The sequence below is a fragment of the Plectropomus leopardus genome, chromosome 18 (genome assembly GCF_026936395.1).
Source record: "Plectropomus leopardus strain MGB_pleo_1.0 chromosome 18, ASM2693639v1, whole genome shotgun sequence".
Taxonomy (NCBI): Eukaryota; Metazoa; Chordata; class Actinopteri; order Perciformes; family Serranidae; genus Plectropomus; species Plectropomus leopardus.
Window position 1 is genome coordinate 13,665,621 of NC_142193.1, and position 25,770 is coordinate 13,691,390.

The window sequence follows — 25,770 nt, forward strand, 5'->3', positions numbered from 1 at the left end:
GCGTGGTGCACCTGAACTAGAATGTGTGTTTGAACTCTACTCACTGGAGAGCAGAAGCAGATTTTAAATACACAATCTAGCCCAGGCACGCTATTCATATGCGGAAATGTTTTGCATGTGTATGGGAAGAGCTGAGCATACGACTGAATAAATAAGATTTGAATTATACTGCACGAGTTGTGTGAGAGTTTGTGAATGTTTTGATATTTGTTCTTGTTAAATGCAGCCCCCTTTTGCTCATTATCATCAAGAATTGTATGTTTTTTTAATCATTTTGTGAAGTATTCCTTTAAGTTTTCAGATTTGAGAATCCTTCTCTTCAATCCAGAAACACACACATTTGCGGTGGATCTAAAATGTCATTTACCCTCCACTTTGCAATGAATGAATGCAAGCTCCAACACATCCATTTCAAGCCAAAAGCCATCTGAAGGGCATCCCATTGGTGACTTGCTAAACCCACAGATAATACACATTCTGTCCTTGCAGCTGAAGGTCTGCTAATGATTTGATGATTGCCATTTTAGTTGAGGATCTCCAGTGTTGCCTTCTCATCCAGGCAGCTAGAGACACCTGAGAGACCAATAAGGTCTGGCATTAGCCATTACTATTGTTGTCTTAATGCCTCCTTCAATTATCCGCAAACAGCTCTTTTGAGCAACTACTGTCAGAACCTCCCCCACCGGTTTTTCACCAATTTAGTCCCTGATTATCTGGATCAATGGGCATTAAAGGACCCAGTCACAGACAAACACAGTAGTTTGGGGGGTTGGGAGAAGAGGGTCTACTTTCAGACAGACCAGAAATCCCTGTAACTACCTGTGTAGCAGGGACAAACGGAGATGGCTATTCAGTCGTCAGTCCCACCACACACAGTGTTTATTTAACCACAGCTCAAACCAGACACTTTTAATCTATTTTGCTTTTCTCTGTGGAACTTGCAAACCAAAGACATTACTTCTTTCAGTCTTTGACTGTCTGTTCCCTCTGTCACACACACAAATACACACAAACAGACTTAAATGTTAAATGCTCAATTGGATGGTCAATAAATAGTGAACTTTCCTGTCTGCACCTACATTAAAGTAGTGCATAGCCTAAATTATTTCTATTATTAATTCAGTGTACCTTGTCAGTAATGTGTATTTTAAGTTAATTTTATAGATGCATTCTTATTCTCTTATTGTGGTGGGGTTTTGCTGCCACGCCAGAAAAAAAAAAAATCTGTATCAGCTAATGACATGAAAAGTTTCTCATTATGACACTTTTTTACGTAATAACCTCATACAAACTTATTACATTATAATGTGATGTTTTATGTTATATCAAGACATTTTAACATGAAATGTTTCATGTTTTAAGAAGATGAACAGTATCTTATTAAAACATGAAAAGTGTCTTTCTACAACGTGATAGGATGTTATGATGTAATAACATAAAAATATCTTTTAAAAAATCATAAAAATGTGATAAACATCTTGCTAAACAAGAATCTTTTCACATTGTTATCTGATTCAGATCAGTTTTTTCTCTAGTGTGGCAGCAATACACTTCTGTACCTTTTAAAAAGATTCTATTGCTGAAAATGTTTCTCTTAGTCAAGTTTCACTGGAGAGTTAGTGAAGTTCTTATGTTGTTAAGGTTTTTTTTTTTAACAAATGATGGGTGAAACTTATTCAACTGATTATTGGCTTTCAGGTTCAACACAAACTTGAAAGAAATCCTAGAGAGTTAAACCCTATTCCTGACCTCCTTACTGCCTCCTCTAAGGCATTAATTTAGTGTTTAAACAGGTGCAGATGAAAGGGCCACAGATGAGGGAGTTGCAGTCCCCGCTGCTTGCAGAGGAATGACCATCTCGTGACTCACCTGAGCTCTGACCAGCTGCCTGCCGCAGAGGTCCCGGGCTGATCAAAGCGGCCTCAGCACGTCAGTTCGGCGGTGACAACACTGACAGCTGAGTGTTTTCACCGCCGTCTGAGCTGATGAGCAGTTTGCGAGATGTGTTGTTAGGTGATATGTATCTTCGGATTAATTGGCACACCTGTGTTTAATTCACATGGACAGTGCTGGCCATCATCTCATCAGAGATCTATCAACACTAAACGACAGCTGCCTTGCTCATGGAAAAAAAGTGTTAATAATCTCCTTGTCTTGACTTCTAATGTGTTGATGTGTATGCTTTGATCTGAGATGGAAAAATCCTGTAAGTGTTTGGTAACACTTTGACTACTGTCTTTATACATCACCGCTAATCATTGCAGTATATCAGGTATTAACAAACACAGGTTATAACATGAATACTAAGCACAAACACGGAGATTGAATGTTTTTGTAAATGATCAGGAGAAGCTGTTTCACTGAGACTGCAGCAGGCAAACTCTTACAAGATGTTTGCAAGTTCAAAGTGGAAATAAATGGCACTTTTAAAAAAAACCCACAAATGCCCTCACCAGGCAGTTGTTGAACTCTTTAGGAGGGGAACTCTGCATTTATGGTTCAATGTGTTAACTGAGGCCTGGTTGTTCAATAAATGAAATTCAAATTTGTTTTCCCAATTTGGCCGATTTACATTCCTTTCCTTACACTTTTTTAAATTTTTTGCGAGTCCTCCGTAAAAATATCATAAATATCAGCTTGGATCTCTTTATATGGTGATCTGCTCCAGGCACTCTACTTCAAGTGTGTACATTATGTAGCCTACACTGCTACATGTAGCAACATGCTAATGTCAGGGAAACATTTAATGGTTGCCAATGTTTTTAAGTTCTCCCTGATTTCAGATCATATTTCTGCTGGAATATGTACAATTATTAAGACTTTTGTTTTAAAGCTTTTTAATGGTGATTTTTCATGATAGTATTTTATGTTACAGTCGTTCCTTCGTTGTACACTGCTACATGTAACGACATGTAAACATCAAGGAAAAATGTTATCTTGTTTTTGCATCATATTTCTGCTGTAACATGTCCGCTTGTGAAAAGCTTTTTTGGTGATTTTTTACGGTAGAAAAATCATTTAGCAAATGAGCTTTCAGGTTTGTCTCATTGTTAACAGGAGTGTGTTTATCCTGGAGCCTGCTGTTCAGAGTTGGCTGCTTGTGTGCTTGTTTTCATCCCACAGAACTCAACAACTTGTGTTTTCATTATGTCTACTGCACAGTGATTTGTTCTTATTATATTTGACAACTGTTAAACAGTCAGAGAAGAGTTGTGCAAAACGTAGAGGCGAACGTGTCTAAATGAGCACATACACACACATCTTTACAGGTGACTTTTCACGCACTAAGCTCCTGTCCATCTCACTGATTGAAATTTCAGAAGCCAAAGATGTTGCAACTTGTCCCGGGTAGGCAGAGAGAGGAAAACTCAGGGGAAACATACCCTATCACTAAAATGTAAGGAACAGAATGTGGTTGGGAAAGTAATGACGAATACAGGGAACGCTGATAATGATAATCCACTGAAAGCTGAATCACAGGTTGGATTTTCACCTCCTTCCTTTAAACCAAGCCCTGCTGTCTGTTTGGAGGTCATGTGACTGGGAAAGGCGGGGGAGCAGATTTGGAGGAGAAGCACAGAAAGCTAAGGTGAGACCACCTCCACTACTCAAGCATTACCTTTAGTCTTCAGGCAACACTTTATACCTGTGTGAGCCTCTCAGACACACACAGCAGCTTCAACAACCAAGTGGACAGATAGTGGACCATCACAGCTGCTCTTTTTTCCCTGGACGTTGGGATGCATTTCACCATTTCATCAGCATCCTTGTAGGAGTCAACCTAGCCTTTTTCAGCAGACTGACGCTTAACATTGGACTTTAAACAGCATGGACATGTTTGGCCCGGGGCAACTGGTATCAACTCTCCTGCCTGCGGTTTTCCATTCACCTGCAGCTCACTTTTTCCCTGCCTTCCCAACCAGACTGACCTCCCATCCTCAGATTCTGATCCCGGGACCCTTTATCAGCTATGAATCTTTGAGGAATTATCTGCAACCAGAGCCACGAAAAGAAGCCTTTCTTCTAGCCACACAGGCAGCGGGGATGGCACCACTCACAGAGAGCATAGGTGAGTTCAGACTGCAGCTGCTGTGGCCATAAAGGGACCGCTGACACTGGACATGTGCAGATAGTGCACAGCCAAACTGGCACAGTTTGAAAACAGTCTCAAAGACAGTCAGCGGGCACCATCTGATCGCAGTGTAAATGTTTACAAAAGATTGGCTAACAGCTCGTAACTAACAATCAATTATCAAGCAGTGTTAACGTGAGCCTAATGATCGCTGTGCTAATTATCCAATCTAGAGCCATTAGTTCCTTGTCACCCGTTGGCGATTGTGTAATTGGTGCTTGCACTGTGCTTTCCAGATGAACAGAGGCCAGTGAAGCAGCGTCGTGCACGGGCCAACTACAGCAGCTGGCAGCTGGAGGAGCTGGAGAAGGCCTTCGAGACCACCCACTACCCAGACATCTTCATGAGGGAAGCCCTGGCCCTCAGACTGGACCTCATCGAGGCAAGAGTACAGGTAATTGGCACACTGAACTCCTTCTGGAACTGTTCACTTCATACTCATTCAGCTGATATTCATTTTTATACAGTATAGAGATGAAGCTCTTCAGCTGCACAGACTCTTGTACAGGTCCATTATTCCCACGTGTCAAACATTATTTAAATCCACACACATTTCTTAATTCAGTTCTACTTAAAATGTAAGGGAGGTGCATCATTTAACAGTACAATATGCCTCAGAAAAAATATTTCTGGTAATATCAATGCAATATATCTTTAAAAGATAGATTCATATGTGTTAAAGTTATACACAGTTTCCTGATGAGATTCCTTACCAACATGTCTACACTGTAAGAAATGGGAGTCAAAATATTCGGGGCTTTCTGTGCAAGTTATTTTCGATTAAAGCGGGCCTCTTATAACGAAGTTCTTTTTAGTGTTATATTATAATTGTGTCAGACAGGGATGGATGATGGGAGGAAGGAATACCGCAACCTATAGCTCTGTCAATATCCATAAAGTCATATAAGTTGACTTAATATGTGAGCATGTCCTCAAATTCAGTGCTGAAAGAACTCAGTGTGGAAAAAAGTAATGCTGTGTTCACATGCTACTCTGATGGTCCCATTTCCAAAGTTGTCTTTCGGACGAGTGTGTTCATGAGATTTTAAGTTGTAATGAGGAAACAACGCAGATGCTACAAAGGTGTTGTATTTTATTGATCAGAGCTTTTAAAAAACACATTGATAGCTGTCTTTTCAGCAACACACTCCATAAAATAGCAAAAACTGTATATGTATTATGTGAATTAAATTAAAGTTTCTTAGCATCAACCAAACATGCTTACTTTAATCCAACACATCTCGACATATGTGACGTCAGCAAGTCGTGTACCAGACGTTTTGCTGACTCTCCAAGTTTTTGTTGTTACACTGTTACAAATCTAGTTGTTTATTTACACTTCCTTATCCTTTACATTTCTATTTTCCTTCATTTGTTTTCAGGTTTGGTTTCAAAACCGCCGTGCCAAGATGAGGCGACAGCTGAAACTCCAGGGCCAGCTCGCAGGGCCTTATGTAAAAAGAGACAATGATGAAACATCCGAGAAAGCAAGCAGGAGTTTAAAACAGCCGACAGAAAGTTCTGATGGCGAGCACTGGGAGAGGCGACAGGAAGGAGAGAACTATCCATGGACAAAAGCTGTGAGTGCTGCGCTGAGCGTGTGTATGCAGCCTGTGACCCAGAGGTCGGGGAAGTGGGAGAGGCTGGAGGGGCCGAGCTCAGAGGAGCTCCGCTCCTGCAGCATTGCCAAGCTAAGGGCCAAAGCCAGGGAGCACGAGGCCGAGATCCACGGCACTGTAAACATGTCAGGAGGTGACACACAATCACAAAGACAGGAAGATGATGCCATGCACAGTGATAAATAGTTTTCCGTTTTCCTGTTTGTACAGATAATAATGATAATAATAAACAGCATAGACATTATTGCAAGAACATACTTTTCAAGAACAACCTTTTTGGGCTGAGGTGGTTCATTCTTTAGCCTTCACGGATTTCTTGCAGTATACAGTGTTATAGTAATCTTCTACATGATTTTTAAAATACATTTCTAAACATGTAATAATATTTCAAAACTGAAATATTATCTTGGTACATTCCTTTGATGACATTTTCTGGACATCTTTATTTAAGTAGAACTTTTAAACTTATTTTAAATTTGTAATGGTTAACATTTATACAAATGTAAACAGTAAAAACTCTCCGTACATGAAATTTTTCATTCCTTCAAGAAATTATTGATTATTTCACGTGCATGTGCTGGTTATGTCTCTCTATATTCTGAATGCCCGTTTTCATTCAAGTCATGAATGTGACTGAATGGTATTCATTAATGGTCTGTTACCAGATAATAGATAATAATAACCAGATAATATAAATACTGCCCTTTTTATCATATCAGCCTATCAGGACACAGCTGAAATTGGATACAATTAAATTATTTCTAAAAGATTTCACTAATGATGAGTTTATCCCTGACCTCTCGGGTACCCCTCACAGACAGGCAGGATGCAGCCACATGTCCTCATCGGAAACAATTGAAACGGCTGAAAAAAGCCCAAAAAACAATATATGTCACAGAGAACTGTACTGTTTTTTTTTCTGTTTGCAATGATAATCTAAAAAAAGAAAAACAAACTGTAAATCTAAAGAGGAGAAAACTCCAAGGTGTAGATTGTTTAAAGTAATTTAGAATCATGATGACAGTGTTGTAAAGATCTAGACGGGTCTTGGTCACAAGACCACTTTCAGAGGTCTCATCTTGAAATCCACTGCGTTGTTAATTAATTTCAACCTTTCATACTATGTCATTTTTTAAATGACATACTATACTATAAATTTTTAAATGACTTATATGACTTATTATATAATGATATTCTTTATTGATTTTTTCTGAGTATTGTATGGTGTTTATAATGCCTAAAAAATGTCATAGTATAGTATGTCATTCAAAAAAAATATAAAAACGTCAATGCATACTATGTCGTTCAATATGTCGTAAAAACATCACAGTATAGTATGCTGTTAAAAAAGAAAAGTATATATAGTATATCGTCAAAAACAAAATAAAAACATTGTGCTAAATATTACGTCGTCCAAAGGACATAAAGACGTCATAGTATAGTGTTGTCCAAAATGGAATAAAAATGTCATATTATAGTATTTCGTCCAAAATGGCATAAAAAGTAATAAAAATTGTATAAAAAAAAAAATCATACAATAGTATGACATCCGAAATGGCATTAAAATGTCATACTGTAGTATGTCATCCAAATTAAAAAGTTATATTATTGTTGGGACCTGGAAACTCCACATGATTTGTTCATTTGGAGTTTCACATGTCCTTTGAGTTCCTTTCTTAAAATGATCACTGTTGTCTTGTTTGTTCCTCAAACAATGAACAACGATTTTAACTCCCAGAGCGCCTAATGTTCTGACACCTACGAAAGTGTTAAATTCTCCCAGAGACCCATCTTAAACATGGTTGATTTACCACTTGGCCCTCCAGGATGTCACCAAGCCAAGAAGAAGAGCTTCAGCTGATCTTCTGGCTCTTGCATTCAGACCTCTTCTGAGGAAGGTTGCAAGTCTGGAGGACCTGTTTCGCCCTTCCTCCCACGCTCACACCTAAGCTCAGCGGGAGCTGCAGGCTTGTCTCAGCTCAACTCTTCAAGCCCAAAGAGACTTTAGAGGAATGAGGAGAACAGAGCCGAGATAGCACTGAACTGCTTTTTCTGTAAGGACACCAGGACCAGCCAGCCTCCTCCTGTATCCTTGGAACTGCACAGCAAGGATTGACCCGGAACCTCCTTTGCTTCAGCCAGCAACCTAAAGAACTCTTGGCAAGTAACATCTGAGCATAGCATTAGGACATAAGTACAGGCTGAGCAAGACTGTTTATTCTGTCTTTCGTTATATCATGTTTACCATGCATTGACTTAATGCTGTTGAATGAGTAATTGTTGTGATCTGTTTGTAATTAGGTTATCGGTTAGTTTGGGAATTTAGTTAGTTAATGATTCACACAGACACTGTCTTGCATGCGACTAAACATCCTTCTTACTAACCAAGGCACCTTTTTTACATATTAGATTACATACATACACTCACAAATTGGCTCTGAACAGAAGCAGAACTTATGGTTCCTGCCTTTTCTTTGTTCCTTTGTTTGACCATCCACATTGTCAAGAACTTGAATGTGGCATCTTGTTGTAGCTTCTGTTTTCAGTCAATTCACCTCTGCCTCTTGGTGTGTTCACACTCACACCAACACACACACCTTCACTGTCCATCTCTCTCTCTCTCTCTAACAAACACACAAACACACACATACGCACACACACACACACACACACACACACACACACACACACACACACACACACACACACACACACACACACGCACACACTCTCACACATTTACACATCCAGACATGTATATACTTGTAAATCAGTTGTTAGGATATATTGTGTGATTTGGTTTTATTTTACTTCTTTAATAAATGTAAAATATACTTGCTGTCTGCTTAATATTGTACAAAAGTGACTGAATTGCCAACTAATGTGTCAAGTGCTCCAAATCCTTTAGCCTTTGCTATTAGTGTGGTAATTCTGGTTATGATTTTTAATTCAATTATTAATCAGAGTACCAACCTGATATTTTAGTGTATTTTGAGAATACTTTTATTGACCGGCTATCATTTTTCCCTTTTTGGGAGTGGTGCCCCATGAGGTGAAATAATGCCAATTAAGTCACATTATGTAACATAACTAATAATTATTTAAAATAATTATTAATTATTTCTGATCGCCATTCTCTTAACAATTGGTTACCCTTGCGTGAGGCCTGCTATATAATAGTGCCCCATCACGAAATAGAGTTCCCAACACAAAGTCAAAGTATAGTAAGTCCATGTATGTCCATATGTGTCTCTGCATGCTATTTTATGTGGTTTTATATGGTTTTCAGCTGTTTCTTAAACATGTCATATTTTGACATTTGTGCCATACTACCACATGTAATTTTTTCTTGTTTTTTCAACATGCTATATTCTGGTGTTTTGGGCCACTTTTGCAACATTCTATGCCATGATGTGTCTTGGCATGCTATTTTATGTGGTTTTCAGCTGTTTTTTTTAAGACGTAATTTTTGGACATTTTGTTGTAGAGTTTGGCATTTGTCGTTGTTTTTTTTAACATGTTATATCATGGTGTTTTCAGCTGTTTTTGCAACATTCTATGCCATGTTGTGTCTCAGCATGCTATTTTTATGTAGTTTTATATGGTTTCAGCTGTTTTTTAGACATTTTGTATGCCATTTTTGATCGTTTTTACAACATGGTATATTGTGGTGTTTTTTAATTATTGAAACATTCTATGCAATGATGTGTCTCGGCATACTATTTTAAGTTGTTTTAGTATATAGTGTTGAAAAAACATCCCCAAAAGGTCCCAAAACCCATAAAATAGCATGTTGCTATTTGTAGCATGCTGAAAAATATAAAAAATTGACATATCTAAAAAACAACTGAAAACCACATAGTATAGCACGTAGAGGCATGTTATAATATACAGTGTTAAAAAAGAATCCTAAAATGGCATAAAAACCCATAAAATAGCATGTTGAAAAAATGGCGAAAAAAGCAAGGCTATAGTATGGCAAAAATGTCAAAATTTGACATGTCCAAAAAACAGCTGAAAACCACTTAGTATAACACGTAGAGGCATGTTATAGTATAAAGTGTTGAAAACACATTCAAAAACAGTATAAAACCCCATAAAATAGCATGTTGAAAAAAGGGAGGAAAAAAAAGCAAGGCTATAGTATGGCAAAAATGTCAAAATTTGACATGTCCAAAAAACAGCTGAAAACTACTTAGTATAGCACGTATAGGCATGATATCGTACGCTGTGTTGAAAAAACATCCAAAAATGGCATAAAACCCATTAAAATAGCATGTTGAAAAAATGGTGAAAAAAGCAAGGCAATAGTATGGCAAAAATGTCAAAATTTGACATGTCCAAAAAACAGCTGAAAACCACTTAGTATAACACGTAGAGGCATGTTATAGTATACAGTGTTGAAAAAACATTCAAAAACAGTATAAAACCCCATAAAATAGCATGTTGAAAAAATGGAGGAAAAAAAAGCAAGGCTATAGTATGGCAAAAATGTCAAAATTTGACATGTCCAAAAAACAGCTGAAAACCACTTAGTATAACACGTAGAGGCATGTTATAGTATACAGTGTTGAAAAAACATTCAAAAACAGTATAAAACCCCATAAAATAGCATGTTGAAAAAATGGAGGAAAAAAAAGCAAGGCTATAGTATGGCAAAAATGTCAAAATTTGACATGTCCAAAAACATCTGAAAACCACTTTATAAAGCACGTGAGACGCATCGTTATAGTACACAGTGTTGAAAAACATTCAAAACATTATAAAACCCATAAAAAGCATGTTGAAAAAATGGAGAAAAAAAGCAAGGCTATAGTATGGCAAAAATGTCAAAATTTGACATGTCCAAAAACAGCTGAAAACCACTTTATAAAGCACGAGACGCATTTATAGTACACAGTGTTGAAAAAACATTCAAAAACATTATAAAACCCCATAAAATAGCATGTTGAAAAAAATGGAGAAAAAAAAAGCAAGGCTATAGTATGGCAAAAATGTCAAAATTTGACATGTCCAAAAAACAGCTGAAAACCACTTAGTATAGCACGTAGAGGCATGTTATAGTATACAGTGTTGAAAAAACATTCAAAAACAGTATAAAAACCATTAAAATAGCATGTTGAAAAAAATGGCGAAAAAAGCAAGGCTATAGTATGGCAAAAATGTCAAAATTTGACATGTCCAAAAAACAGCTGAAAACCACTTTATAAAGCACGTAGACACACGTTATAGTACACAGTGTTGAAAAAACATCCAAAAACGGCAGAAAAACCAAGAAAATAGCATGTTGAAAAATTGACAAAAAAAGCAAGGCTATAGTATGGCAAAAATGTCAAAATTTGACATGTCCAAAAAACAGCTGAAAACCACTTAGTATAACACGTAGAGGCATGTTATAGTATACAGTGTTGAAAAAACATTCAAAAACAGTATAAAACCCCATAAAATAGCATGTTGAAAAAATGGAGGAAAAAAAAGCAAGGCTATAGTATGGCAAAAATGTCAAAATTTGACATGTCCAAAAAACATCTGAAAACCACTTTATAAAGCACGTAGACGCACGTTATAGTACACAGTGTTGAAAAAACATTCAAAAACATTATAAAACCCCATAAAAAAGCATGTTGAAAAAAATGGAGAAAAAAAAAGCAAGGCTATAGTATGGCAAAAATGTCAAAATTTGACATGTCCAAAAAACAGCTGAAAACCACTTTATAAAGCACGTAGACACACGTTATAGTACACAGTGTTGAAAAAACAGTCCAAAACATTATAAAACCCCATAAAATAGAATGTTGAAAAAAATGGAGAAAAAAAAAGCAAGGCTATAGTATGGCAAAAATGTCAAAATTTGACATGTCCAAAAAACAGCTGAAAACCACTTAGTATAGCACGTAGAGGCATGTTATAGTATACAGTGTTGAAAAAACATTCAAAAACAGTATAAAAACCATTAAAATAGCATGTTGAAAAAAATGGCGAAAAAAGCAAGGCTATAGTATGGCAAAAATGTCAAAATTTGACATGTCCAAAAAACAGCTGAAAACCACTTTATAAAGCACGTAGACGCACGTTATAGTACACAGTGTTGAAAAAACATCCAAAAATGGCAGAAAAACCAAGAAAATAGCATGTTGAAAAATTGACAAAAAAAGCAAGGCTATAGTATGGCAAAAATGTCAAAATTTGACATGTCCAAAAAACAGCTGAAAACCACTTAGTATAACACGTAGAGGCATGTTATAGTATACAGTGTTGAAAAAACATTCAAAAACAGTATAAAACCCCATAAAAGAGCATGTTGGAAAAATGAAGAAAAAAAAAGCAAGGCTATAGTATGGCAAAAATGTCAAAATTTGACATGTCCAAAAAACAGCTGAAAACCACTTTATAAAGCACGAGACGCATGTTATAGTACACAGTGTTGAAAAAACATCCAAAATGGCAGAAAAACCAAGAAAATAGCATGTTGAAAAATTGACAAAAAAAGCAAGGCTATAGTATGGCAAAAATGTCAAAATTTGACATGTCCAAAAAACAGCTGAAAACCACTTAGTATAACATGTAGAGGCATGTTATAGTATAAAGTGTTGAAAACACATTCAAAAACAGTATAAAACCCCATAAAATAGCATGTTGAAAAAATGGAGGAAAAAAAAGCAAGGCTATAGTATGGCAAAAATGTCAAAATTTGACATGTCCAAAAAACAGCTGAAAACCACTTTATAAAGCACGTAGACACACGTTATAGTACACAGTGTTGAAAAAACATCCAAAAACGGCAGAAAAACCAAGAAAATAGCATGTTGAAAAATTGCCAAAAAAAGCAAGGCTATAGTATGGCAAAAATGTCAAAATTTGACATGTCCAAAAAACAGCTGAAAACCACATAGTATAACACATAGAGGCATGTTATAGTATACAGTGTTGAAAACACATTCAAAAACAGTATAAAACCCATAAAATAGCATGTTGAAAAAATGGAGGAAAAAAAGCAAGGCTATAGTATGGCAAAAATGTCAAAATTTGACATGTCCACAAAACAGCTGAAAACCACTTTATAAAGCACGTGAGACACACGTTATAGTACACAGTGTTGAAAAACAACCAAAAACGGCAGAAAAACCAAGAAAATAGCATGTTGAAAAATTGACAAAAAAAGCAAGGCTATAGTATGGCAAAAATGTCAAAATTTGACATGTCCAAAAAACAGCTGAAAACCACTTTATAAAGCACGTAGACGCATGTTATAGTACACAGTGTTGAAAAAACATCCAAAAACGGCAGAAAAACCAAGAAAATAGCATGTTGAAAAATTGACGAAAAAAGCAAGGCTATAGTATGGCAAAAATGTCAAAATTTGACATGTCCAAAAAACAGCTGAAAACCACTTTATAAAGCACGTAGACGCACGTTATAGTACACAGTGTTGAAAAAACATTCAAAAACATTATAAAAACTATTAAAATAGCATGTTGAAAAAATGGTGAAAAAAGCAAGGCTATAGTATGGCAAAAATGTCAAAATTTGACATGTCCAAAAAACAGCTGAAAACCACTTAGTATAACACGTAGAGGCATGTTATAGTATAAAGTGTTGAAAACACATTCAAAAACAGTATAAAACCCCATGAAATAGCATGTTGAAAAAATGGAGGAAAAAAAGCAAGGCTATAGTATGGCAAAATGTCAAAATTTGACATGTCCAAAAACATCTGAAAACCACTTTATAAAGCACGTAGACGCACGTTATAGTACACAGTGTTGAAAAAACATTCAAAAACATTATAAAACCCCATAAAAAAGCATGTTGAAAAAAATGGAGAAAAAAAAAGCAAGGCTATAGTATGGCAAAATGTCAAAATTTGACATGTCCAAAAAACAGCTGAAAACCACTTAGTATAACACGTAGAGGCATGTTATAGTATAAAGTGTTGAAAACACATTCAAAAACAGTATAAAACCCCATAAAATAGCATGTTGAAAAATTGACGAAAAAAGCAAGGCTATAGTATGGCAAAAATGTCAAAATTTGACATGTCCAAAAAACAGCTGAAAACCACTTAGTATAGCACGTAGAGGCATGTTATAGTATACAGTGTTGAAAAAACATTCAAAAACAGTATAAAAACCATTAAAATAGCATGTTGAAAAAAATGGCGAAAAAAGCAAGGCTATAGTATGGCAAAAATGTCAAAATTTGACATGTCCAAAAAACAGCTGAAAACCACTTTATAAAGCACGTAGACACACGTTATAGTACACAGTGTTGAAAAAACATCCAAAAACGGCAGAAAAACCAAGAAAATAGCATGTTGAAAAATTGACAAAAAAGCAAGGCTATAGTATGGCAAAAATGTCAAAATTTGACATGTCCAAAAAACAGCTGAAAACCACTTTATAAAAGCACGTGACGCATGTTATAGTATACAGTCTTGAAAAACATTCAAAAACATTATAAAAACTATTAAAATAGCATGTTGAAAAAATGGTGAAAAAAGCAAGGCTATAGTATGGCAAAAATGTCAAAATTTGACATGTCCAAAAAACAGCTGAAAACCACTTAGTATAACACGTAGAGGCATGTTATAGTATACAGTGTTGAAAACACATTCAAAAACAGTATAAAACCCCATAAAATAGCATGTTGAAAAAATGGAGGAAAAAAAAGCAAGGCTATAGTATGGCAAAAATGTCAAAATTTGACATGTCCAAAAAACATCTGAAAACCACTTTATAAAGCACGTAGACACACGTTATAGTACACAGTGTTGAAAAAACATTCAAAAACATTATAAAACCCCATAAAAAAGCATGTTGAAAAAAATGGAGAAAAAAAAAGCAAGGCTATAGTATGGCAAAAATGTCAAAATTTGACATGTCCAAAAAACAGCTGAAAACCACTTTATAAAGCACGTAGACGCACGTTATAGTACACAGTGTTGAAAAAACATTCAAAAACATTATAAAACCCCATAAAATAGCATGTTGAAAAAAATGGAGAAAAAAAAAGCAAGGCTATAGTATGGCAAAAATGTCAAAATTTGACATGTCCAAAAAACAGCTGAAAACCACTTAGTATAGCACGTAGAGGCATGTTATAGTATACAGTGTTGAAAAAACATTCAAAAACAGTATAAAAACCATTAAAATAGCATGTTGAAAAAAATGGCGAAAAAAGCAAGGCTATAGTATGGCAAAAATGTCAAAATTTGACATGTCCAAAAAACAGCTGAAAACCACTTTATAAAGCACGTAGACACACGTTATAGTACACAGTGTTGAAAAAACATCCAAAAATGGCAGAAAAACCAAGAAAATAGCATGTTGAAAAATTGACAAAAAAAGCAAGGCTATAGTATGGCAAAAATGTCAAAATTTGACATGTCCAAAAAACAGCTGAAAACCACTTAGTATAACACGTAGAGGCATGTTATAGTATACAGTGTTGAAAAAACATTCAAAAACAGTATAAAACCCCATAAAATAGCATGTTGAAAAAATGAAGGAAAAAAAAGCAAGGCTATAGTATGGCAAAAATGTCAAAATTTGACATGTCCAAAAAACAGCTGAAAACCACTTTATAAAGCACGTAGACGCACGTTATAGTACACAGTGTTGAAAAAACATCCAAAAATGGCAGAAAAACCAAGAAAATAGCATGTTGAAAAATTGACAAAAAAAGCAAGGCTATAGTATGGCAAAAATGTCAAAATTTGACATGTCCAAAAAACAGCTGAAAACCACTTAGTATAACATGTAGAGGCATGTTATAGTATAAAGTGTTGAAAACAAATTCAAAAACAGTATAAAACCCCATAAAATAGCATGTTGAAAAAATGGAGGAAAAAAAAGCAAGGCTATAGTATGGCAAAAATGTCAAAATTTGACATGTCCAAAAAACAGCTGAAAACCACTTTATAAAGCACGTAGACACACGTTATAGTACACAGTGTTGAAAAAACATCCAAAAACGGCAGAAAAACCAAGAAAATAGCATGTTGAAAAATTGACAAAAAAAGCAAGGCTATAGTATGGCAAAAATGTCAAAATTTGACATGTCCAAAAAACAGCTGAAAACCACTTAGTATAACACATAGAGGCATGTTATAGTATACAGTGTTGAAAACACATTCAAAAACAGTATAAAACCCCATAAAATAGCATGTTGAAAAAATGGAGGAAAAAAAAGCAAGGCTATAGTATGGCAAAATGTCAAAATTTGACATGTCCACAAAACAGCTGAAAACCACTTTATAAAGCACGTAGACACGTTATAGTACACAGTGTTGAAAAAACATCCAAAACGGCAGAAAAACCAAGAAAATAGCATGTTGAAAAATTGACAAAAAAAGCAAGGCTATAGTATGGCAAAAATGTCAAAATTTGACATGTCCAAAAAACAGCTGAAAACCACTTTATAAAGCACGTAGACGCATGTTATAGTACACAGTGTTGAAAAAACATTCAAAAACGGCAGAAAAACCAAGAAAATAGCATGTTGAAAAATTGACGAAAAAAGCAAGGCTATAGTATGGCAAAAATGTCAAAATTTGACATGTCCAAAAAACATCTGAAAACCACTTTATAAAGCACGTAGACGCACGTTATAGTACACAGTGTTGAAAAAACATTCAAAAACATTATAAAACCCCATAAAAAAGCATGTTGAAAAAAATGGAGAAAAAAAAAGCAAGGCTATAGTATGGCAAAAATGTCAAAATTTGACATGTCCAAAAAACAGCTGAAAACCACTTAGTATAACACGTAGAGGCATGTTATAGTATAAAGTGTTGAAAACACATTCAAAAACAGTATAAAACCCATAAAATAGCATGTTGAAAAATGGAGGAAAAAAAGCAAGGCTATAGTATGGCAAAAATGTCAAAATTTGACATGTCCAAAAAACAGCTGAAAACCACTTAGTATAGCACGTAGAGGCATGTTATAGTATACAGTGTTGAAAAAACATTCAAAAACAGTATAAAAACCATTAAAATAGCATGTTGAAAAAAATGGCGAAAAAAGCAAGGCTATAGTATGGCAAAAATGTCAAAATTTGACATGTCCAAAAAACAGCTGAAAACCACTTTATAAAGCACGTAGACACACGTTATAGTACACAGTGTTGAAAAAACATCCAAAAATGGCAGAAAAACCAAGAAAATAGCATGTTGAAAAATTGACAAAAAAAGCAAGGCTATAGTATGGCAAAAATGTCAAAATTTGACATGTCCAAAAAACAGCTGAAAACCACTTAGTATAACACGTAGAGGCATGTTATAGTATAAAGTGTTGAAAACACATTCAAAAACAGTATAAAACCCCATAAAATAGCATGTTGAAAAAATGGAGGAAAAAAAAGCAAGGCTATAGTATGGCAAAAATGTCAAAATTTGACATGTCCAAAAATAGCTGAAAACCACTTTATAAAGCACGTAGACGCACGTTATAGTACACAGTGTTGAAAAAACATCCAAAAACGGCAGAAAAACCAAGAAAATAGCATGTTGAAAAATTGACAAAAAAGCAAGGCTATAGTATGGCAAAAATGTCAAAATTTGACATGTCCAAAAAACAGCTGAAAACCACTTAGTATAACACGTAGAGGCATGTTATAGTATACAGTGTTGAAAAAACATTCAAAAACAGTATAAAACCCCATAAAATAGCATGTTGAAAAATTGACGAAAAAAGCAAGGCTATAGTATGGCAAAAATGTCAAAATTTGACATTTCCACAAAACAGCTGAAAACCACTTTGACCATCATGTAGAGGCATGGTATAGTACACAGTGTTGAAAAAACATTCAAAAATGGCCCCAAAACCCATAAAATAACATGTTGAAAAAATGACGATGAAAGCAAGGCTTTACTAAGGCAAAAATGTCAAAATTTGACATGTCCAAAAAACAGCTGAAAACCACTTAGTATAACACGTAGAGGCATGTTATAGTATAAAGTGTTGAAAACACATTCAAAAACAGTATAAAACCACATAAAATAGCATGTTGAAAAAATGGAGGAAAAAAAAGCAAGGCTATAGTATGGCAAAAATGTCAAAATTTGACATGTCCAAAAAACAGCTGAAAACCACTTAGTATAACACGTAGAGGCATGTTATAGTATACAGTGTTGAAAAAACATTCAAAAACATTATAAAAACCATTAAAATAGCATGTTGAAAAAATGGTGAAAAAAAAGCAAGGCTATAGTATGGCAAAAATGTCAAAATTTGACATGTCCAAAAAACAGCTGAAAACCACTTTATAAAGCACGTGAGACATACGTTATAGTACACAGTGTTGAAAAAACATTCAAAAACATTATAAAACCCATAAAAAGCATGTTGAAAAAAATGGAGAAAAAAAAAGCAAGGCTATAGTATGGCAAAAATGTCAAAATTTGACATGTCCAAAAAACAGCTGAAAACCACTTAGTATAACACGTAGAGGCATGTTATAGTATAAAGTGTTGAAAACACATTCAAAAACAGTATAAAACCCCATAAAATAGCATGTTGAAAAATTGACAAAAAAGCAAGGCTATAGTATGGCAAAATGTCAAAATTTGACATGTCCAAAAAACAGCTGAAAACCACTTTATAAAGCACGTAGACGCACGTTATAGTACACAGTGTTGAAAAAACATTCAAAAACATTATAAAACCCCATAAAATAGCATGTTGAAAAAATGGAGGAAAAAAAAGCAAGGCTATAGTATGGCAAAAATGTCAAAATTTGACATGTCCAAAAAACAGCTGAAAACCACTTAGTATAACACGTAGAGGCATGTTATAGTATACAGTGTTGAAAAAACATTCAAAAACAGTATAAAACCAATAAAATAGCATGTTGAAAAATGGAGGAAAAAAAGCAAGGCTATAGTATGGCAAAATGTCAAAATTTGACATGTCCAAAAAACAGCTGAAAACCACTTTATAAAGCACGTGAACATGCGTTATAGTACACAGTGTTGAAAAACATCCAAAATGGCAGAAAAACCAAGAAAATAGCATGTTGAAAAATTGACAAAAAAAGCAAGGCTATAGTATGGCAAAAATGTCAAAATTTGACATGTCCAAAAAACAGCTGAAAACCACTTAGTATAACACGTAGAGGCATGTTATAGTATAAAGTGTTGAAAAAACATTAAAAAACAGTATAAAAACCATTAAAATAGCATGTTGAAAAAAATGGAGGAAAAAAAAGCAAGGCTATAGTATGGCAAAAATGTCAAAATTTGACATGTCCAAAAAACAGCTGAAAACTACTTTATAAAGCACGTAGACACACGTTATAGTACACAGTGTTGAAAAAACATCCAAAAACGGCAGAAAAACCAAGAAAATAGCATGTTGAAAAATTGACAAAAAAAGCAAGGCTATAGTATGGCAAAAATGTCAAAATTTGACATGTCCAAAAAACAGCTGAAAACCACTTAGTATAACACGTAGAGGCATGTTATAGTATAAAGTGTTGAAAACACATTCAAAAACAGTATAAAACCCCATAAAATAGCATGTTGAAAAAATGGAGGAAAAAAAAGCAAGGCTATAGTATGGCAAAAATGTCAAAATTTGACATGTCCAAAAAACAGCTGAAAACCACTTTATAAAGCACGTAGACGCACGTTATAGTACACAGTGTTGAAAAACATTCAAAAAACGGCAGAAAAACCAAGAAAATAGCATGTTGAAAAATGGACAAAAAAGCAAGGCTATAGTATGGCAAAAATGTCAAAATTTGACATGTCCAAAAAACAGCTGAAAACCACTTAGTATAACACGTAGAGGCATGTTATAGTATACAGTGTTGAAAAAACATTCAAAAACAGTATAAAACCCCATGAAATAGCATGTTGAAAAAATGGAGGAAAAAAGCAAGGCTATAGTATGGCAAAAATGTCAAAATTTGACATGTCCAAAACACAGCTGAAAACCACTTAGTATAACACGTAGAGGCATGTTATAGTACACAGTGTTGAAAAAACATCCAAAAATGGCAGAAAAACCAAGAAAATAGCATGTTGAAAAATTGACGAAAAAAGCAAGGCTATAGTATGGCAAAAATGTCAAAATTTGACATGTCCAAAAAACAGCTGAAAACCACTTAGTATAACACGTAGAGGCATGTTATAGTATACAGTGTTGAAAAAACATTCAAAAACAGTATAAAACCCCATAAAATAGCATGTTGAAAAAATGGAGGAAAAAAAAGCAAGGCTATAGTATGGCAAAAATGTCAAAATTTGACATGTCCAAAAAACAGCTGAAAACCACTTAGTATAAAGCACGTGAGGCATGTTATAGTACACAGTGTTGAAAAACATCCAAAAACGGCAGAAAAACCAAGAAAATAGCATGTTGAAAAAATGGAGGAAAAAAAGCAAGGCTATAGTATGGCAAAATGTCAAAATTTGACATGTCCAAAAAACAGCTGAAAACCACTTTATAAAGCACGTAGACACACGTTATAGTACACAGTGTTGAAAAAACATCCAAAAACGGCAGAAAAACCAAGAAAATAGCATGTTGAAAAATTGACAAAAAAGCAAGGCTATAGTATGGCAAAATGTCAAAATTTGACATGTCCAAAAAACATCTGAAAACCACTTTATAAAGCACGTAGACGCACGTTATAGTACACAGTGTTGAAAAAACATTCAAAAACATTATAAAACCCCATAAAAAAGCATGTTGAAAAAAATGGAGAAAAAAAAAGCAAGGCTATAGTATGGCAAAAATGTCAAAATTTGACATGTCCAAAAAACATCTGAAAACCACTTAGTATAACACGTAGAGGCATGTTATAGTATAAAGTGTTGAAAACACATTCAAAAACAGTATAAAACCCCATAAAATAGCATGTTGAAAAAATGGAGGAAAAAAAAGCAAGGCTATAGTATGGCAAAAATGTCAAAATTTGACATGTCCAAAAACAGCTGAAAACCACTTAGTATAACACGTAGAGGCATGTTATAGTATACAGTGTTGAAAAAACATTCAAAAACAGTATAAAACCCCATAAAATAGCATGTTGAAAAAATGGAGGAAAAAAAAGCAAGGCTATAGTATGGCAAAAATGTCAAAATTTGACATGTCCAAAAAACAGCTGAAAACCACTTTATAAAGCACGTAGACACACGTTATAGTACACAGTGTTGAAAAAACATCCAAAAATGGCAGAAAAACCAAGAAAATAGCATGTTGAAAAATTGACAAAAAAGCAAGGCTATAGTATGGCAAAAATGTCAAAATTTGACATGTCCAAAAAACAGCTGAAAACCACTTAGTATAACACGTAGAGGCATGTTATAGTATACAGTGTTGAAAAAACATTCAAAAACAGTATAAAACCCCATAAAATAGCATGTTGAAAAATTGACGAAAAAAGCAAGGCTATAGTATGGCAAAAATGTCAAAATTTGACATGTCCAAAAAACAGCTGAAAACCACTTAGTATAACACGTAGAGGCATGTTATAGTACACAGTGTTGAAAAAACATCCAAAAATGGCAGAAAAACCAAGAAAATAGCATGTTGAAAAATTGACAAAAAAAGCAAGGCTATAGTATGGCAAAATGTCAAAATTTGACATGTCCAAAAACAGCTGAAAACCACTTAGTATAACACGTAGAGGCATGTTATAGTATACAGTGTTGAAAAACATTCAAAAACAGTATAAAACCCATAAAATAGCATGTTGAAAAATGGAGGAAAAAAAGCAAGGCTATAGTATGGCAAAATGTCAAAATTTGACATGTCCAAAAAACAGCTGAAAACCACTTAGTATAACACGTAGAGGCATGTTATAGTATAAAGTGTTGAAAACACATTCAAAAACAGTATAAAACCATAAAATAGCATGTTGAAAAATAGAAAAAAAAAGCAAGGCTATAGTATGGCAAAAATGTCAAAATTTGACATGTCCAAAAAACAGCTGAAAACCACTTAGTATAACACGTAGAGGCATGTTATAGTATAAAGTGTTGAAAACACATTCAAAAACAGTATAAAACCCCATAAAATAGCATGTTGAAAAAATGGAGGAAAAAAAAGCAAGGCTATAGTATGGCAAAAATGTCAAAATTTGACATGTCCAAAAAACAGCTGAAAACCACTTAGTATAACACGTAGAGGCATGTTATAGTATACAGTGTTGAAAAAACATTCAAAAACAGTATAAAACCCCATAAAATAGCATGTTGAAAAATGGAGGAAAAAAAAGCAAGGCTATAGTATGGCAAAAATGTCAAAATTTGACATGTCCAAAAAACAGCTGAAAACCACTTTATAAAGCACGTAGACACACGTTATAGTACACAGTGTTGAAAAACATCCAAAATGGCAGAAAAACCAAGAAAATAGCATGTTGAAAAATTGACAAAAAAGCAAGGCTATAGTATGGCAAAAATGTCAAAATTTGACATGTCCAAAAACAGCTGAAAACCACTTAGTATAACACGTAGAGGCATGTTATAGTATACAGTGTTGAAAAACATTCAAAAACAGTATAAAACCCATAAAATAGCATGTTGAAAAATTGACTAAAAAGCAAGGCTATAGTATGGCAAAATGTCAAAATTTGACATGTCCAAAAACAGCTGAAAACCACTTAGTATAACACGTAGAGGCATGTTATAGTATACACAGTGTTGAAAAACATTCAAAAATGGCAGAAAAACCAAGAAAATAGCATGTTGAAAAATTGACAAAAAAGCAAGGCTATAGTATGGCAAAAATGTCAAAATTTGACATGTCCAAAAACAGCTGAAAACCACTTAGTATAACACGTAGAGGCATGTTATAGTATACAGTGTTGAAAAACATTCAAAAACAGTATAAAACCCATAAAAAAGCATGTTGAAAAAAAGGAGGAAAAAAAAAGCAAGGCTATAGTATGGCAAAAATGTCAAAATTTGACATGTCCAAAAACAGCTGAAAACCACTTAGTATAACACGTAGAGGCATGTTATAGTATAAAGTGTTGAAAACACATTCAAAAACAGTATAAAACCACATAAAATAGCATGTTGAAAAAATGGAAGAAAAAAAGCAAGGCTATAGTATGGCAAAATGTCAAAATTTGACATGTCCAAAAAACAGCTGAAAACCACTTAGTATAACACGTAGAGGCATGTTATAGTATAAAGTGTTGAAAACACATTCAAAAACAGTATAAAACCCCATAAAATAGCATGTTGAAAAAATGGAGGAAAAAAAAGCAAGGCTATAGTATGGCAAAAATGTCAAAATTTGACATGTCCAAAAAACAGCTGAAAACCACTTAGTATAACACGTAGAGGCATGTTATAGTATACAGTGTTGAAAAAACATTCAAAAACAGTATAAAACCCCATAAAATAGCATGTTGAAAAAATGGAGGAAAAAAAAGCAAGGCTATAGTATGGCAAAAATGTCAAAATTTGACATGTCCAAAAAACATCTGAAAACCACTTTATAAAACACGTAGACGCATGTTATAGTACACAGTGTTGAAAAAACATTCAAAAACATTATAAAACCCATAAAATAGCATGTTGAAAAAAATGGAGAAAAAAAAAGCAAGGCTATAGTATGGCAAAAATGTCAAAATTTGACATGTCCAAAAAACAGCTGAAAACCACTTTATAAAGCACGTAGACGCACGTTATAGTACACAGTGTTGAAAAAACATTCAAAAACATTATAAAAAACAATAAAAAAGCATGTTGAAATGAATGGAGAAAAAAAGCAAGGCTATAGTATGGCAAAAATGTCAAAATTTGACATGTCCAAAAAACAGCTGAAAACCACTTAGTATAGCACGTAGAGGCATGTTATAGTATACAGTGTTGAAAAAACATTCAAAAACAGTATAAAAACCATTAAAATAGCATGTTGAAAAAAATGGCGAAAAAAGCAAGGCTATAGTATGGCAAAAATGTCAAAATTTGACATGTCCAAAAAACAGCTGAAAACCACTTTATAAAGCACGTAGACACACGTTATAGTACACAGTGTTAAAAAAACATCCAAAAACGGCAAAAAAACCAAGAAAATAGCATGGTGAAAAATTGACAAAAAAGCAAGGCTATAGTATGGCAAAATGTCAAAATTTGACATGTCCAAAAACATCTGAAAACCACTTAGTATAACACGTAGAGGCATGTTATAGTATACAGTGTTGAAAAACATTCAAAAACAGTATAAAACCCCAAAAAAAAGCATGTTGAAAAAATGGAGGAAAAAAAAGCAAGGCTATAGTATGGCAAAAATGTCAAAATTTGACATGTCCAAAAAACAGCTGAAAACCACTTTATAAAGCACGTAGACGCACGTTATAGTACACAGTGTTGAAAAAACATTCAAAAACATTATAAAACCCCATAAAATAGCATGTTGAAAAAATAGAGGAAAAAAAAGCAAGGCTATAGTATGGCAAAAATGTCAAAATTTGACATGTCCAAAAAACAGCTGAAAACCACTTAGTATAACACGTAGAGGCATGTTATAGTATAAAGTGTTGAAAACACATTCAAAAACAGTATAAAACCCCATAAAATAGCATGTTGAAAAAATGGAGGAAAAAAAAGCAAGGCTATAGTATGGCAAAAATGTCAAAATTTGACATGTCCAAAAAACAGCTGAAAACCACTTTATAAAGCACGTAGACGCACGTTATAGTATACAGTGTTGAAAAAACATTAAAAAACAGTATAAAAACCATTAAAATAGCATGTTGAAAAAAATGGAGGAAAAAAAAGCAAGGCTATAGTATGGCAAAATGTCAAAATTTGACATGTCCAAAAAACAGCTGAAAACCACTTTATAAAGCACGTAGACACATGTTATAGTACACAGTGTTGAAAAAACATCCAAAACGGCAGAAAAACCAAGAAAATAGCATGTTGAAAAATTGACGAAAAAAGCAAGGCTATAGTATGGCAAAAATGTCAAAATTTGACATGTCCAAAAAACAGCTGAAAACCACTTTATAAAGCACGTAGACGCACGTTATAGTATACAGTGTTGAAAAAACATTCAAAAACATTATAAAAACTATTAAAATAGCATGTTGAAAAAATGGTGAAAAAAGCAAGGCTATAGTATGGCAAAAATGTCAAAATTTGACATGTCCAAAAAACAGCTGAAAACCACTTAGTATAACACGTAGAGGCATGTTATAGTATAAAGTGTTGAAAACACATTCAAAAACAGTATAAAACCACATAAAATAGCATGTTGAAAAAATGGAGGAAAAAAAAGCAAGGCTATAGTATGGCAAAAATGTCAAAATTTGACATGTCCAAAAAACAGCTGAAAACCACTTAGTATAACACGTAGAGGCATGTTATAGTATACAGTGTTGAAAAAACATTCAAAAACAGTATAAAACCATGAAATAGCATGTTGAAAAAATGGAGGAAAAAAAGCAAGGCTATAGTATGGCAAAAATGTCAAAATTTGACATGTCCAAAAACATCTGAAAACCACTTTATAAAGCACGTAGACGCACGTTATAGTACACAGTGTTGAAAAAACATTCAAAAACATTATAAAACCCCATAAAATAGCATGTTGAAAAAAATGGAGAAAAAAAAAGCAAGGCTATAGTATGGCAAAAATGTCAAAATTTGACATGTCCAAAAAACAGCTGAAAACCACTTAGTATAACACGTAGAGGCATGTTATAGTATAAAGTGTTGAAAACACATTCAAAAACAGTATAAAACCCCATAAAATAGCATGTTGAAAAATTGACGAAAAAAGCAAGGCTATAGTATGGCAAAAATGTCAAAATTTGACATGTCCAAAAAACAGCTGAAAACCACTTAGTATAACACGTAGAGGCATGTTATAGTATACAGTGTTGAAAAAACATTCAAAAACAGTATAAAACCATTAAAATAGCATGTTGAAAAAATGGAGGAAAAAAAGCAAGGCTATAGTATGGCAAAATGTCAAAATTTGACATGTCCAAAAAACAGCTGAAAACCACTTTATAAAGCACGTAGACGCACGTTATAGTACACAGTGT

The 25,770-nt window shown here is 34.1% G+C and overlaps 1 protein-coding gene across 1 annotated transcript; it reads left to right on the forward strand.

Annotated features, from left to right (window-relative positions):
- The first annotated feature begins 2,116 nt into the window (after window positions 1-2,116).
- LOC121956229 (visual system homeobox 2) lies at window positions 2,117-8,563 on the forward strand. Its single transcript, XM_042504360.2, has 3 exons — window positions 2,117-4,069; window positions 4,369-4,526; window positions 5,515-8,563. The coding sequence occupies exons 1-3, from the start codon at window positions 3,829-3,831 to the stop codon at window positions 5,935-5,937; spliced, it is 822 nt and encodes a 273-aa protein (XP_042360294.2). The 5' UTR covers window positions 2,117-3,828; the 3' UTR covers window positions 5,938-8,563.
- The last annotated feature ends 17,207 nt before the right edge of the window (window positions 8,564-25,770 follow it).